Source organism: Danio rerio, chromosome 1 (assembly GCF_049306965.1).
Source record: "Danio rerio strain Tuebingen ecotype United States chromosome 1, GRCz12tu, whole genome shotgun sequence".
Classification (NCBI taxonomy): Eukaryota; Metazoa; Chordata; class Actinopteri; order Cypriniformes; family Danionidae; genus Danio; species Danio rerio.
Window position 1 is genome coordinate 61,863,768 of NC_133176.1, and position 17,180 is coordinate 61,880,947.

The following is a 17,180-nucleotide window of genomic DNA, read 5'->3' on the forward strand; positions in this document are numbered from 1 at the left end:
TTTTACTGCAAAGATTTGATCTAAATTCTGAAATTCTGAATCACAGGTGTACCTGGACAGGATAGAGCGCCATCAGCACAGCGAAACTACTGAGGTGAGACCAGTGACACACTGTATGAGTGCTGTTAGACCACTCCTTTACACAGCCCCGCCCAGACCACACCTTCTCAGACTCATTCCAGTACACACAGGTGTAAGCCACACCCCCAGACTCCGCCCTCTCCTGAACGATAGAAAACGAGATATTGTGAAAGATGGATAACAGAGAGTAACTTTTACAAGGTGCAGCACAGAGAATAGCATCTGGTGAATCTGGTAGAGCACACACCTCACTTTAAGACAGGTGAGTATTACTGAAATACTGGGCTTTACTAAAACTCACAAGTGAATGCTGGACATTGGTGCTGGGGACTGTGAGAGATACAGGGAGATCAATGAAGATTCATTTGATACTTGACAATTCAAGTATTATCTTTGTCAATAACTTTAAATAAAGTTATTAGTTATCATGTAAAGTTGCTTTTCCACGACTTTGCCCAACGGTTCTTGGAATATTTGTTTACAGTTCCAGTTGTATTTCCATGTGATCTTGGTACAGCATGGTGCAATTACAAACCATCCTAGAATTCTAGGCACGGATACACAATAGAACATGTGGAATTTGTCTGTCCACACCAGACTTAACACGACTTGACATTAAAGACTCGACAATTCAGAAGATTAACTACCTTAAGCAATTAAATTAACCATTCAGAAGATTAACCATCTTCAAAAGTGAAAACTTTTAGCAAGACAACACTGTTCAGAACAAAAGTGGAAAGGAGGCTAAACAGTCTTCAAACCCTAATTAAAAACCAAGTTCAAGTTTGGTCGAGGGTTTCCTGCTGGTCTAACCTGGTCTTTAGTGTGTGCCAACTGGTGAACCATCTTGGACAGGCAACCAACCAGTTAGTCAAACCAGCTTATGAAGTTCAATCTGTTAAACATGGTAGCTAATCAAACAATTAGCTTAAAATACAATTTGAAAAGAGGGAATACACAGATACGTGATTTTTTTTTGGTGCAGTCATGACCTACATTTTGTAACCTGAAGGTTGCAGGTTCCAGTCTTAGTACTGGTAGGGATTATAGAGAATGGGATTAAATACCTAGTGCTCCCTTCCACCATCATCATCATGATTTGGATGAGACCCTTGAGCAAAAAATGGCTGCCCATTGCTCCTGGTGTTTGTTGACAACTCAAGAACACAAAGTCTGTGAATGGGTAACTATATGTGGCCACAAATCTCTTCACTTTTAGTATCAGTTTTTACAATTCATATAAACAATGTGATGTTGTGCTAGTTTGTGTTGTAAGTGGATGTGCCAGTTTTTTTACCTCCTCATGCGTAAATGTGAGCATCATCAGATCAGACAGCTTTTTGGTGTCTGGATTACTGACGACAGCCGTCACCACCTTTGAGTTGAGCTGGTAAGTGATTTTTTTCTCATCCACATGCAGTCTCTTTCTGCTATCCTCTTGTAATGTTCTGCTCGTCTTGTGAGACAGATCACTGGACGAGTTCATATCTTTATAACTGAACAGCGCCACAAATGCGAAACCTAATGGACAACAGCGTTTACATCTAATCAATAATTTGATGATGCTTTCATAAGCACGAATCTGTGTGTTTGTACCTGAATATGCTTTGCCTACAACAGTTTCCCAGCTTGTGCTGAAGAGGGCGGAGTCTGTGCTCAGAGTGACACTCCCACTGGGCGGAGTCTGATTTCGTGTGAGCGCAACCTCAGCATCTGTAAGACGTGATCATACAGAACTGCTTTCACCACTGTTACAGCATTAAACACAGCATGTCTTATACACCGATGCAATCTCCTTTGCATTATAACCTTTTGAATTAGAGGCTACTTTGTATTAATTTGTATGATCTTATTCAAAAATGTATTACGACTTGCTCATCCTCCAATGACAGAAAGGTCTATGGAATGGGGTTTGGATAGGATGCCTCCTTTTAAAAATCATAATTTTTTTTTAACAAATTAAATTGCATTAATTAGCGCAAATTAGCCACTTTACTGACAATTTGTAAAATAGTTGTTTCTTCGTGAGATCAAGCTGGTTGGAAACTGACTGAACTCTAATGGCTAGTTTATACTTCAGCATCAAGTGTGAGCGGATGGTCCGCCGGTGCCTTTCTGCAGTCACATACATGTCAGACATGCACCTTTGGTAAATATTCCAATGCATATTGCAAGAGCTGTGATTGGTTGGCTTGGTATCAGTGAGGAATATGGGCGGGGCTGATAGCAGAGCCCAGCCAGTGGACCGAGTGTTTAGAAGTGTCAAGTACTGTGGAGGAGCTCCATATAGATCACTTGGTTTTGGGGTTACTTTAGAGCACAGGTGTCAAACTCAGTTCCAAAAGGGCCGCAGCTCTGCACAGTTTAGTTCCAACCTGATATAAACACACCTGATCAAACTAATTGAGTCCTTCAGGCTTGTTTGAAACCTACAGGTAAGTGTGTTGGAGCAGGGTTGGAACTAAACTGTGCAGGGCTTCGGCCCTCCAGGAAATAAGTTTGACACCCCTGCTTTAGAGTTAAAGTTGTTGAACGTCTGCCGGTTCCCGCCTTTTTCTTCCTTGAATGATTAAGTGTGAGCTACTTGAGGTACAGTATGTTAGCATTTCCGGTGTATAAAAAACACCCATTAAGAAACTCAAGAGAGGAACTGACAAACCAACACTGCCTGCTAGCATTTCGGATGTGTTTTTACCGTGCAACACAAACAGAATGCAGAAGTATAAATGCACAAGCCAATCACTCGGTGTAAAAGTATAATCCAGGAGTCTTACAGGTATTTTGTGTCTCCATCTTGGTCACAGGATCTTTCAGCTGAGGACCAATCAGACGCATGCTGTTCTCCACCATGTCCAGAAATACACTCAGATTCTCGCCGTCAGCGACTTTTCCCTCCAGCAGCAGATCATCAGTGGAGTTGCACAAGTTCTGTCAAATTTATAATTGACGTTTGTTTGTAAGTGCACGTTCACAAACCGCTAAATGAATTTCTCAGGCAGTGTGTGTGTTTCACCTCCAGTAGCTCCTCTGCATTGAAATGTTTTTCTACTGGATCATTCAGAGACTCGCAGCTGTCCTTCAGCAGAGACATCATCTGATTCAACTACAAGAAAACACAGAAATCAAAGTCTATAGGAGAGTCAAAGAAGAGGCGGTGCAGTTTTGCTTTTAAAAATAAACATTTTTTTATGTTCAACACACACATAATAATTCAAAGGTTTATAACCACTTAAGGGAGAGTAAATCGTGAGAAGGTTTTGGGTGAACTATCTCTTTAAACATTATTTTACTAATATCATATTTACAAAACTAATAATATTAAGTGGGTTTTTACCTTCTCTGGTGTGTGGTCTTCATCAGGCTTAGATTTAAACTGATCACATTCGATTTCTGTGCACATCAAAATAATCAATCACACTATATTGCACTGATTAACCTTCATATTATTCTATTCACATTCTCATTTGCAGATGTAACCCGTGTTCACTGAAGGAGAGGGATTGCTCTGCATGAAAGACTCGTGAATGGCAGATTAACCTGCTGCTGCTGAAGCTACAATAAGGTAAATAAATAAATATAACAGAAATGTGGATGATGTGTGGAGATGATTGACAGGGCCCGAAAATAAGCAACAGAACAGTCCATTAATGAGGAAGTAGTTTGTTTCAAAGCTTGCATACTATTCTGCTACACACTCAAATGTATGTGCTTTTTTTCACAAACAAAGTACACACTTTTAGGACGTAGTATAAGTAGGTATATTAGGACAGTGGTTCTCAAAGTGGGGGTCGGGACCCCTTGAGGTGTCGCGGAACAATGTAGGGGGGGTCGCCTGGTGATTTCCAAAAATCTACTTATTATTATTAGGCCATAAGAATTACCATATTTTATCCATAACCAACTGAAGAGAAAAACGTTTATAGTTACTATAGTAGCTTATTTACTTGTTCTATTGGATTGCGACCCCTGGGGTAAAGATGCAGCAGATTGATTTTATAACACCAGGTTAAACTTTCTGGCCCATTTACAGCACTGACATACATAAAAGAAATTAACGAAGAATAGACTTTGGTCTATTGGTGTGTGTGTGCGCGCCATTGCATGCAAGTTTTCTGTATTTATAACCACCTCAGAGGATATTGGGGGTCGCGAGTCATTGGCATTGTTATTTTAGGGGTCGCGTGCTGAAAAGTTTGGGAACCCCTGTATTAGGACACTGAATACCTGTTTGCTCTGCTGCTCCTTTAGGGCTTACGAATGCATTTTGACTGGTTGTTTCCGAAGTTTGTGTAGCCCTGATGACATCTGCAGATGAAGCCACATGAATAATTGATGCAGTGTGAAAGAAAGAAAAGACGAGTTAGAGAGCATCCTACTTTATTAAAGTCTTGATTAATTTTGTTATTAAACGTCCTGTGAAGTGCTTTGAATTGTGCATTTTTGGTCAGTGTGTGACGATTTCAACTGAAACATTACGACAGGGCGAGATGTAGAATAGCTCCTCCCCTTTGAAAAAATAGCCAATAGCATTTTTTGTTTTTGTAAATCTCGCGCATAAAGCAATATCCTCCTGAAGGAGGCGGGGCATGTCAGATAGTAGAGAGCATATGAGTGGTCAGAAGATCTGATGAGAAACTGCAGTATGAGGGGATGTCAAAACAAGTTTGTTGATCCAAACTGCAAACTTTGGATGCTTTTATCATTTTATTGCACATTTTGACTCTGTTTTGGAGCACACTAGCTTAGAGTCTAACATAAAGATAATAATATCTAAGAAACAATCATTTATTTACACAGGGACTTTAAATATACAGCCCAAACTTGTAGATTGTCTCACAAATCAAATTAACTTTATAAAAAAAAAATGTAAACAAAAGGTACCTTGACGGTGAGCCGGAAATGAAGATGCAGTGATATCTAAACTTGCTTGAGTAGACATCGTTAAATATGGTTGACTAGAGATCTCTAAATCTGAATCACCAGAGATCTCTGAATCTGTATCACCAGAGATCTCCAAATCTGGATCAGCAGATGCAGTAGTAGGTCCATTATTACACTGTACACCTGACAGGAGGGAAAGAAAGTTGTTTTAGTAGGAATCACAGTGCATTCTGAAAGTGTTCACAGTGCTCCACCTTTTCCACATTTTGTTATGTGACAGCATAACACCATGTCCTACACATGATGCGATGCTGCGATCTTTCCATGTTAAAATGATTTTGTTGTCCTGAACATCTGTGACAATAATGCACAAAATATGTTGTTTCTATTTCTGTGACATCACAGCTGAACAACATCATAATCTACTAAGACAATGATCACCTCAGGTACTGATAATCTGCTTTATGCAGTGTTAAATGCACCCAATGTGAGTTTTAATACCAATATGTATGACATTTAAAAATATACCGAAAGCTGCTGCAGGAAATTTACCCAATATCTTAAAAATAAACATAATTTTTTTAATTATTTGATGCAATAATGCAGTCTCTGCTTTATTGGAAAAAAAGGTATGAGACCTAAAAAGAGGAAAACTCCACCCTGTGTTTGACTCTTTTAATGCTTTTCCTTTCCAGCACATTGTCCATTAACTGACCTTAAACCTCCACTGTTCCTGTTATGATTTCCATGCACTGGGAACAGCGTAGATGTTCTAGCTTGAGATAGTTCATAAACAAATTTAGGATCACAGGATTAGAGTTGACACAAACAAACCAACACAATCAGGCTTTGTTGGGATCATGACATTGGTCTACAACTTTCTCTGCTTACTCAAACTTTGATCCCAAGCTCATGAAAGCATGCAGAAGGCGGCGGAAAAACAGCAGCAATGCAGCCAATCACAGGCCTTGAAACATACTTTTTTAAATGGACAAAAAATATATTAAAATAATAAAAATGTAATGTATTTTTTTTCTCACTGACAGCCTCGAAACTATGGTGCCAAACAATAGTACAAATTTAGTTTTTTTACTTATTTATTAAAGCTAATTCTGCCTAAAAAAATCAAAAGAACGCACATGGGTTAAACTTTGTGCTACATCAATAACAAAATAGTCATTTGAAATTTGTAAGTCGCTATGTATAACGCATCTGCTAAATAACTGAAATGTACAAAATGGATTCAGTCCAATACCGTGACATACTGCGGGAATCACACTCGATAATCCTTTATCGCTAGTATAGGAACTTCCTTCTGTAGTAAAACTTCTAAAGGACAGAATGAAACCTGAAAGAGACAGAAAATACACAAACATACTTGTGATGCTTCACTTACTGATATCAGGCATATGTTGAACGTCATTAAATATAGTTTACCGGTTTGACTGGATGAACGTTATAAACTCGATTAAGCGTAAATGATATTCAAATAACACAGAAACTCGCGCGCTCTCGGAATTCAAAAATCAACGGTTATTTCTCACCTTCACAGTTGACTCAGGTTCGTTTTGATATCTTTAACTTATACTTGATTTGTAGGTGAAAATGTATGTACATCGATTTATTTATTATTATTTTTTTAATTGAAGAAAACAGATAAGAAAAATATTACATTTTACAGTCTATGGAAAAATCACAGGTGCTTAACCAAATTTGTTTAATTGTTCATTTTATTGAACGTGATGCTTCACTGCTAAATCACATAGGCCATATAAAAACCTTTAGAAATCGACCTTAAAGGCAGATTTTATAAATAATATTTGGTAACACTTTATATTAACATAATGACTCGTTTATTAAGCATAGTGAATTTATTATTTGGTAGCATTAACTAACCATTAATAAACTTTAGTAAGCAGTTTATAACTGCAGCTACAAATGCTCTGTTCTTGATTTATAATGTGCTTAATAATTGTATTTTCATAATTTGTGAGTGCTTGATGTTTCAAATGAATAGAAATTAATTAAGTCATTTAATTTATTTCCTGTTTAGAATATAACGGAGCCTTTAATTGTCATTTATTAGGGATTTATAGTCCTTTAGATTAGGTCACAAAACTGCATGAAGCTGTGTTAATAAAGCATTTATTAACATACAAATTAACTGTTATTATATGCCTGAATAATAAAATATAGGCCTATACATGTTCATTTGAAGTTTATTAATCATGAAAACGACCAACAATTCTTAAATAACTGGTTTGTAAATAATGCAAGTTAATTTAGTAATGAAGAATTTATCATTAAAGTATGAAAACAATCATTAATCATATTATAGATGTGCTTATACAAGTCAAGAATACAGCATGTGTAGCTGCTTACTAACGTAGAGTTAATGCTTAACAAAAAATGAATTATATGCTAATGCTTAATACATGATTTATAGTGTAGTTATTATAAAGTGTTACCAAATACTTTTAAATATCTGTCACCGGTCATGATTGTCAGCTGAGCTAACTTATTTAATGATGTCCGACTGTGGGCAGAAGTGAAAGAATGCGAAATGAAACAAATGTTGGAAAATGCGAGCACTTTTTAACTATGCACGACTGTGTAGAATAGATGTGAACACCATCTGTATGGTTTCATATTTCGTACAATGGAATGTTTGAAACTGAAACTGTTCGTGTTACTGACACATAACCAGCAGCAACTACAGAGCAACACTGCTGAACACTAAGACGGGCTGCTGTCCCAAAAGAAGAGCCCAATTAAGCTCCATGTTAGAAACAACACAACATCTGTAATAGAATGTACGATCGATATATGTCAAATTCCTAAAATCTGACAGGTACAGAAAGCCGTATGCTACTTTTCTTACGGGCTGTGTTATTTTGAGCTCTGACTCCCGGTGCTTTATGTAAACGCACGCCGAGCGCCTTTACACGTACATTGTAAAAACGCTGGCACTTTCACTGACGGCAGAAACGTCGTGAACCATACAATCTTTACAACAGAAACCGTTATGTCTTTTGGTTGCAGACACATTAGCTGCAGAATAATCCAACTTTAATAATCACAACATCTGTGAACATGCAGGAAAAGCTACTCACCCAAAAGCAGTGCCCATTTTGGCTCCATGCTGCAAGTATCTTATTTTAAGCTCAAGTATTTACATACAAGTCTGTGTTATTAAATGACTAGAAAGCCTTATGCTCTTCTTGAGTTGTTATTAAGGACACTGAAAATGTTTCTTGTTAAGTTCTGCAACATGCATGGCATTTCAGAGATGATCTCTCTGCTGTTCCCCACTGCATTACTACTTGCATTAGATTCCTCAAACCACAGAGTCCCTCCTTCCCGAATACAAAAGATTCATTTTCAACTAATTGACAAAAAAAAAGCTGTGTGGGTGTAAAGCTAAAAATAGTAAATAGCATGAAAGCTGCTTTGATTGATATGGAATTTTGAACATTTATGCATCGAATTTAATGTGTGTGTAAATATATATATATATATATATATATATATATATATATATATATATATATATATATATATATATATATATATAATTTATTTTATTTTTTTTTTCCATTAAATTTGCATTTTAAAAAACTACATACTAATAGGTCAAACTGCTGTCAGGATGCAAAAACATATTACTCCACTTAATATTTGTTCTCTCTCAATGTTTCTATTGTATTTATTTATTTATTCCACGTCTGAGAGTTTTAAATACAGGAAACATGCACTTATTTTCCATTATTACTGTTATTTACATTTCGTAATCAATGCAAAAGGTATCAGAGCTGACGTGTCATCAAGACTATCGATGTGACAAAAGGTTTAGAAATAAATCAAAATAATTATGCATGATATATTATAAAAGAACAGGAGGAAATCAAACAAATCTGTCTTTATCCACTGTGGAAATACAAACACGTTGGTGTAATGACCACCAATGAAGCAAAGAGAGTAATGGAAACATTTTCAGCTGTAAATACAGATGAAATAATACAATTTAAAAAAATAAGTCCTTTAAAAAGCGCTTAAAGTTATCGACTGCTCCTTTACCACGGTTTCTAAAACAATATGAAATAATATAATGATTTCCCGATGCTGATTTTGACAAGTGATTTTTAAAACATTTCCGTGTATTTTGGAAATCTTTGTATGAGTCTTCAAATGCTATTAATAGTTCCTTACAGAAGTAAACAGGTAAAACACTTGAAATGTTCCAAAATAATACATTTCATATGCATTTCATCCTGTTTTTTGCTGTCATAGTTGATGACAAAATGCCTCATTACAGGCATGCGCAATCCAGTATTATAGGAGGTAAACCATTTAAAATCAGAATATCTTCCTTTGTGTTTAACAGAAAACAGAAACTTAAATTAGTTTGGAGCAAGGGAAGGGAGAGTGAACGATGACAGAACTTTCAGGTGAACTATCCCTTTAAATATGCACAGCTTCATGATCAACCAATGCACTGAATGCTGAAAAGACTCTACGATGATTCAGTATTCATTATTTTGAGGAAAGCTCAGTGTTACTACTGCCTCTCCTACTGGAGTTAACCCTTGTATATTGTTCAGATTGACTCCCCTTTGGTTATGTTGGGGCCTGTTTTTACCCCATTGACTTCCATTATAACCATGTTTTTTAATTGTAAAGGCATGACAGCATATAGTCATGCATTCTTGATTGTTGCTGGTTTGCCTTGTTGGGAAGAAGTAAAATGTGTCATTTTTACTGTTGATCATCAGTTGGCAGCATTAACTCTTTAGATAGGCCTATGCAAATATAAGTTTCTGGCTGATCGTTGAACTGCAACAGTAAAAACGTCCCTCTTCCCAACAGGGAAAACCACTAACCATGAAGAATGCATGCAATATACGTTGTCATAGCTTTTGCAATCAGAAGTGTCATTATATTGGAAGTCAATGGGGTAAAACAGCCACAACATAACTAAAAGGGGAGTCAATTTGTGTATTGAGAAAACTTTTTTCCATTTCTCAAAGCATTTTTTCAAAATATGTTTCCAAATAAGATTTGTGGCCAAAAATCATTCCATTTGTTGTGGAAAGTCATGGCCAAATCATCACTCAAAATCAAACAAGACTGGATGAAAACATCCCCAACAGCACACAAGGGTCAAACATGCACAGTTTCATGATCAACCGATGCACTGAACTGCCTCTATGTTGATTCCGCAGCCGGCTGTTCTTTCACATGTTTATTCTGGTGCGTCTGGAATCCTCCTAAATACGCGAACCTCTCTCCGCAGATGGAGCAGTGGTACGGTTTCTCTCCGGTGTGAACTCGTTCGTGGATCTTCAGCACGTCCGACCGCGCGAACATCTTGTCGCAGTGTGAACACTTAAAAGGTCTTTCTCCGGTGTGAATCCTCTTGTGCTTCAGTAGATTGGTGTGTTGGCGGAAGCTCCTCCCGCAGACGCTGCAGTGGTACGGCCGTTCTCCAGTATGGACTCTCTGGTGGACCCTGAAATGCGCCGGATCTGAAAAACTCTTCCCGCAGTGGAAACACAAATACGGCTTCTCTCCAGAATGCATTCGCTCGTGGCGCTTCAAGTGCGCGATCTGCCGGAACCGCTTGTCGCATTGTAGACACTGATGCATTTTTTCTGAATGTATTTTCTGGTGTGAAATTAAACAAATGGGTTGCTTGAAGGTTTTTCCGCACTCGCTGCACTGATACGGCCGCTCGCTGGCATGCGATCGCATGTGCGTTTTAAAATGCGAGCCGTCTCTGAAGGTCTTGACGCAGTGAGGGCATTTATACGGCCTTTCGCCGGTGTGGATTCTCTTGTGCACCATCATGGACTGTTTGGTGCTGAAGTGCTTGTCGCATTCGCTGCAGTGGAACGGCTTCTCTTTGGTGTGTGTTTTCATGTGTGTTTTCAGATTGCCGGAGGAGAAAGAAACCTTCCCGCATAGCTCGCAGTGAAACTCTTTCTTCACCGTGTGCACTTTTGAGTGAACTCGACGCTCTTTTAAGGTGGGAAAGCTGATGTCGCATCTCTTGCAGAAGAAAACCTTCTGCCCGGAGTGCTTTTGCTCGTGTTTCAATAGATTTCCGAGCTTTCTGAATGTTTTTTTGCATTGTTTGCAGGGGAAAGTGGTCTTCGGCTTCTGTTTTGAAGTTGATGCGGTTTCTTCATCAGATGAATCTTTGTTTTCATCTGAAGGGATACAAAAAGCTTAGCTTTAATGTGCGTGTCGCTGGAGTTAAACAGAAAAACATGAATGCAGATAAATTAAAATGGTTGTTCAGAGCTAAATAATAACAACATCAACTCACTTGGCAAAATGCACATTTTTTAAAGAGCCGCTATAATGGGTTTTCGAAAAGGACCTTCCATGTAGTGTGTAACACAGATCTAGTGAAGTGAAATATCCAGCTAAAGCTTAAATCTGAAAGTGGACAGATTTTAAAACTATTGATTCATCTTAAAAAAAAAAAAAAAGTCAACTCACAGTTATCCTCTTCATAATTAGTCTTTAGCTGTTTCGGCGTGACGTGACTACGAAACATAATTGTTGCGCGCGCAAACTCAGGAAATTTTAAACCTGCGGCCCGCCCACTAACATAGCAGCAAAGACTTACAGATCCTGAATTCGATATTACTGGAAAAGTGAGAGGAAAGAAGTGATTCAGCAGTCTACACACTTACAGTGGGCGATTCATTCGTTTGTTAAAGGAAGGATCAGAAAAGACTGTTGTATTAGACTTGTGAGAATGGGCAGACAGTACACTAGGGGTGCGTGCAAAATAAGGCCAGTTTATTAGGCACAAAGGCAACCTGCTGCACGCTGAGGAGGAGCACTGGTGAGCGCTACAACCCCCTGACTAGGGATGTGATCTTTGGGCAAAGCAAAGTACAGGTAAGCCCTGAGAACATATAACACTTCACGCAAGAGGTGCCACAGCAATAAGTGCAAATAGAAATGATCTTACAGCTGAGAAGGGAGAAAAAGCTCCAAAATAAAAGATAATTAATGAAATCAGTCCTGGCCTAAGGCACCTTTTTAAAAGGCTGTCTCCTTGTTTTCTCTGGCTTGATGTATTTAATTGTGTTTTGTTACTTGTAACCACTTGTACTGTATCAAGTTAACTCTTTATATTCTCATATCGCGTCTAATGCCACATTGAAACGCTACGCGGGCTGCTTTGTGAGCTCTAATTGCACTGTCGTTTGTCGTTGCTGGTGTTTGACTATACTACTTTTGGTGGTAAGGTGTCTGAATAACACTGTTGAGTAAGTTTTACTATGAAGCGTGTTTCGGGCGTCCGCTGCGATCAGATGCTATACCAATGTTGGGGACCTGGGGGCTTGACAAAACACGCTGGGCATTTGTCTCACGCTGAACGCTGTCGACCAAGCACAACAGGCTGTTATTGGTCCAATCAGCGCATATTAGCTTTGCGCTAAGGAGGGGTTTGGGAACAAATAAATATATAATTTATAACTATATAATGATTCATATGGGGGGGGGGGGGTCGCTGGGATAACTAGGTAAAAATAAATGCATCTTAAAAGACCATGAAAGTGTTTTTTGACCTTGCATGCATATCAGTATGTTGTTGGAGATTCATATACCCGAGATATGACCCTTTTTCATGTATAATATGAGCTCTTTAAATTATTATTTTTAGTATTTGTACTAAATTCCTTATTGAGTGTAAACAGACTTATTAAAGGGTCATGCCAATGACACACAGTCAAATATTTGAACAGATCCGCCACTGCTGACGCTCATAAACAATCATAAAGCCCAAACCCCAAGTGAACCGCGCCTAAGCCCGATTCAGAGCACTCACACTTCTCAAACGATCCAGGAAACGGGCCTGGGCACGGTTCGGATAGTAGGGGTGTTTCGATCAAAATTTATGCTCAATTTCGATTATCAAATCAAAAAATAGAATCGTCGATGCTGCCACGCCCCCATGTCACGTTAGCTTGGCTTGCCAAGCGGGAAAAAACAGGCTTGTTAAACTCCAGAAGCAGGAGACCCGTAGACAGAGCTTAAACCCTCTCCTCTTTCAATGAAGTCGCGGGTGTGTAAGCATTTTGGATTTCCAGTGAGTTATGTTGACAACGTTCGTGTTGTCGACAAAAAAACACAGTTTTGCAAGCTCTGCTATGTACGTATTACGGACGGTTCGTCCGATAGACAGCACCGGCATCGCGATCCTCCGCCCCGCACCCGTTGCAAATCTGCTCACGAAAAGTACACACTCAGGCCCTGTTTACACTGTCTTTGTTTTTAAATGGCATTTTAGAACGACAACGATTTGACATCCACAGTGGCGTGTAGCATTTCTGAGCAGCCCTCCTTCCTCTCTGCCTCTGAAAATGCACATCACGTGACCACACAGACACAGACGCACACACAGCCATGCGCTCCAGACAGCGAACACCTCAGATACTGTTGGCTGGTTCCTGTTGGTTGTGCGTCTCTTTTACCGACGCCATTATAACGACACAGATCACTGCCTATTCACGAGTCCCGCAGAAAAAGTGATTGACAGGTGGTAATTATGTGTGAATCTTGCCTTTATTCATTTACTGTATGATTTGTTCATGGGTAAAACAAAGACCATGCAGGTCAGGTAGTTTAAACGGTAGGCTACAAATAATTAATTGGTCATTAATTAATTAATTAGTCATAATCGAAAATCGAATAGAATCGTGCCTTTAGAATCGAAAATGTAATCGAATCGAAGATTTGGAGGATCGTGACACCCTTATCGGATAGCATAGTGTGAGTCCGCCCTCAATGTCAATCAATAAATGAGAAAAAGTAACCAATAAGTTAAAAATAAACCAAAGAAATCAATAAATAGTTGTACTTTGCCATTAACTGACGTTCCATGTAATGCATCACTCCAACACTGTAAACCCTTTACAAAGCAAACAAACCTGAAGGAATGAAGTCATCATCATCACAGTGATCATCCTTCCCATCTTCCTCACTCTCTTCATCATAGTCGCTCTGCACTTTCTCCGCAGTGTTTTCTTCCGCCGTCTCTTCTAAGCTCCCGCAGTCCTGCGCTTTGTCGGAGCTGGTTTTCTCCGCCGTCTGCTCTTCTCCAGTGTTACCGTCAGACTCCACAGGAGATTTATCCACAGAGCCGTGGCTGTCGCACACACTCTGCTGAGAGTCAGTAAAACACAGCAAACTGAGGCTGAGCTCCGAGTGCTGCGTGCGTCTGGACTTCTGTTTGGAAAGATCATCCTTGACGGTCCAGGCGGAAGCCTGAGAAAGCAAAACATAGCATGACTGTTCAGCCGGGCTGTGGATGAACTTCTTTAAGGTGCTGTAAGTAAGTTTTTGATTCTTCCATGTTTGCTGTGATTTGAGAAATATGCTAAGTAGGGCTGCATGATTCTGGGAAAAATCATAATCACGATTACTTTGGTCAAAATTTTTATTACGATTATTCAAAACGATAACTGTTGAAATCAAAATTATTCACCCTCCTGTAAAGGATTTCCATGTTTTCACACTACAGCATTCAATCTTTTTCACACTATTAAAAACACGAATGATTCCAGTGTACATCAATTAATGATACGCACCCCGTGCTGCAAACGTTACAGCACATGCTTTTAGTCATGTTCACGTGAAACTGAGCTTTGCAGAGCAACACGTGTATAACTGGAAAGGGGGCGGTATATGATGCAATAATTGTTTTATCTCGATTAATGTTTTTTCATAATCGTTAGAAGCCAAAATTTGAATAGAAAATTTCCGAATAATTGCACAGCCCAAATGCTAAGTATTTGTGTAACAGAGGCCAGCTAGTGTAGTGCTGTGCAGGTAAACCGTACTCCTCTAAACCTCTGAAAAGGTATTCTAGTGACAGATGATAGAGGCCATGGTCTTTAGCCTACTTGTTAGAGCAACCAACTCCCATTTAAAGAATAGCCAGTTCGATCTTAGCTCGTGGCGGGTTGATTGGTGAAGGCCCGGCGTGTTACATTTGTTTATCTAAAAAAACTAGCTTTGAGAATGTGTGTTCTGTGTTGAAATGTCTGTCTTTGTTTTGGCCTCTATAACCACCAGCTCACTGCAAGTTTACCTTATTATCACCCTGGGCTGTCTTGGTGGAAAATGCACCATATTTCAGTCATGAAGGCTTCATCAGTATGAGATAACAAAACATATAAAATACAGCCATTCATATAGGCATGGGACGATAAATGTTTTCAAGGTATACGATGGTTTGGAAAAGTCAAGGTTTATAGTCTAAATGTTCTTCTATAGGTGTTTTCAATCACGTGGTTCTGGTGACGTGCAAAATTCAGATAGTGGGCAGGAAGTAAAAAAAACTCAATGGGAGACAGAGGAAAGTGCATATTTTTGCAATTTTTATATCATATTTCAAAGAAGATATGAATAGAAAATAAGCACATGTTTTCAACTGAACTAAAACTTGCCTGTCATCGAGGGGGTATACTGTATGCTATTACGTTAAATGAAAAATAATATAGTAAATACTACAGTGTTTGGAAGCATACTCTAGATAATTACTTGAATTAAACGTCGTAGTAATTATTTTGTTGCTGTGGTACAAGACTACTGTAGTATTGAACAAATTATTCAATAGGCTTCAGTTTTCTATGCTAAAATTATACACCATCACAATGCACCACAGTTTACACTTACATTATTTATTACAGTTTATTAGTTTACTATGCTACAAGAGTTGTACACATTATACACTTTACTGTGTGCTCCAAAAACATGTTTATTGTTAAATTACTATAGTTTCCCTCATATTTAAAATATATTCTTTTAAATGTCTGGGTTAAAAACAAAATTTTTTCCTTTTTGAAAACAATATATTTTATTTTTTAAAAGGTTTAAAATATTTAGGAGCTGTAAACATGTCCGGCTAAATAATTCAAATGATTATTAACTTCTGCTGTTTGTAATAGTTTCAAAAACAGATTTCTTTTCAATTTAAAAGCAGATTCAGTCTTTTATTTATGTATTCATTTTTCATTAATTCATTTTCTTGTCGGCTTAATTCCTTTATTAATCTGGGGTCGCTTAAAAAAATAACAAATCTTACACATACCTTAGGAACAGTATTACAGAAAATTTCGCCGGTTTTAAAACCTTGACTTTTCCAAACCGTTGTATACATTGAAAACAGTTATCGTCCCATGCTCAACATTACTCCACACACTGTCGGGAAAGTAAGTGAAAGAATTGACCTGGAAAGTCTGGATCAATTATTGGTTCTGAATGTTGATTTTTCAATTACTTTTCGATTAATCTCCCAGCCCTACTGTCAGAATCTTATACCGGCCCATGCCTACATTCATAAGCACTGGATGCTTCATTCTAGTATATTGTCACTGTTTTGAAGCACATTATATTATAAATATCCTTAAAACTAACATCTAAATAAACTTTAATTCAATTTTATTTTTGTGAATTACACATTTAAAAGTCTGACATGAAGATCTGCTCAAACCTCTGGCTGGAGTTTCTCTCCTCTTTCTCTCAGCTTGGCCTCCAGCGACGCCACCTCTTTCTTCAGCTGACAGATTTGACTGATGAAATCCTCAATATCCAGCATGGACAGATCAGTTCCTACTGATTTACAGCAGCTCACGTCCACCTGCACCTCCATGCTCAACATCTGCACACAAACACCACATCATCAGCAAACACACGCTTTAATAACAGATCAAACAGTTACACAGAACATGTTTAGGCGTTTAGATTTTCACGTTAACGTTTTCAGACTGTAGTTAATATACAGCATAACACTAACAAGTGATCAAATTGATTTAATTTAATACTAATATTTCGTCGATGGCTTTATTGAACTTATTTAGCGTTACGTGAAATTAACGAGATACGGCGTGACGAAGCAGACACATTCGCGACCATCCAAACGAACAAAATCAACAATATCACAAACAGACACGTCAAATAAATCTAAACAGGTGTTAATGTTAATTTAATAGATGGTGTAAAGCATATAAAACACGCACCGGGGGACTGTTCAAACTGTAAGCTCCTGTGTCGCTCGTTCTGTGGTGGTTTCAGGGTCGGGAGAGGAGCTCCACCGTGCCGCCGCCTGTGCTGGAGCGACATCGCACATTATTAATATTATAATAATTGAAAATACTCAAAACATGGGGGATTTAGGAATAAGCTAAATCCTT

At 38.3% G+C, this 17,180-nt stretch overlaps 2 protein-coding genes and 1 long non-coding RNA gene across 11 annotated transcripts in view; 1 reads left to right on the forward strand and 2 right to left on the reverse strand.

The window, feature by feature from the left end:
* LOC110439689 (uncharacterized) overlaps positions 1-515 on the forward strand; it is a 9,540-nt gene extending 9,025 nt beyond the window's left edge. For both annotated transcript variants that reach the window (XR_012383523.1, XR_012383524.1), the window contains exon 4: positions 47-515. This is a non-coding gene — a long non-coding RNA (uncharacterized lncRNA). The remainder of the gene's footprint in view (positions 1-46) is intronic.
* adgre5b.2 (adhesion G protein-coupled receptor E5b, duplicate 2) overlaps positions 1-8,309 on the reverse strand; it is a 12,572-nt gene extending 4,263 nt beyond the window's left edge. Inside the window, exons 1-12 of one of the 8 annotated variants that reach the window (XM_073908745.1) lie at positions 6,400-6,521; positions 6,218-6,310; positions 5,854-5,940; positions 5,678-5,734; positions 4,963-5,145; positions 4,306-4,386; positions 3,416-3,471; positions 3,095-3,184; positions 2,856-3,009; positions 1,678-1,794; positions 1,379-1,602; positions 53-223 (exon numbers count right to left, since the gene is read on the reverse strand). In XM_073908745.1, the coding sequence (XP_073764846.1) occupies positions 53-223; positions 1,379-1,602; positions 1,678-1,794; positions 2,856-3,009; positions 3,095-3,184; positions 3,416-3,471; positions 4,306-4,386; positions 4,963-5,020 (951 nt within the window). In that variant the 5' untranslated portion in view covers positions 5,021-5,145; positions 5,678-5,734; positions 5,854-5,940; positions 6,218-6,310; positions 6,400-6,521. Of the gene's footprint in view, positions 1-52; positions 224-1,378; positions 1,603-1,677; positions 1,795-2,855; positions 3,010-3,094; positions 3,185-3,415; positions 3,472-4,305; positions 4,387-4,962; positions 5,146-5,677; positions 5,739-5,853; positions 5,941-6,217; positions 6,311-6,358; positions 6,522-8,075 lie in introns of those variants that run through there. The other 7 variants (XM_073908722.1, XM_073908740.1, XM_073908730.1 and 4 more) reach the window with 7 other exon arrangements.
* Positions 8,310-8,643: 334 nt separating this feature from the next.
* On the reverse strand, positions 8,644-17,051 carry LOC572225 (zinc finger protein 501). The gene is made up of 4 exons (NM_001386651.1): positions 17,007-17,051; positions 16,481-16,648; positions 13,914-14,250; positions 8,644-11,171 (listed from the first exon to the last, which is right to left on the reverse strand). The coding sequence occupies exons 2-4, from the start codon at positions 16,637-16,639 to the stop codon at positions 10,168-10,170; spliced, it is 1,500 nt and encodes a 499-aa protein (NP_001373580.1). The 5' UTR covers positions 16,640-16,648; positions 17,007-17,051; the 3' UTR covers positions 8,644-10,167.
* Positions 17,052-17,180: the final 129 nt, after the last annotated feature.

What these genes read in the sequence shown, in the direction of transcription:
- LOC572225 (NM_001386651.1), bottom strand. Translation starts at nt 16,639, where the DNA reads ATGGAGGTGCAGGTGGACGTGAGCTGCTGTAAATCAGTAGGAACTGAT. An exon ending in GAGAGAAACTCCAGCCAGAG is followed by an intron (nt 14,251 to 16,480) that starts GTTTGAGCAGAT and finishes TTGCTTTCTCAG; the next exon opens with GCTTCCGCCTGGACCGTCAA. An exon ending in TGATGACTTCATTCCTTCAG is followed by an intron (nt 11,172 to 13,913) that starts GTTTGTTTGCTT and finishes GTATCCCTTCAG; the next exon opens with ATGAAAACAAAGATTCATCT.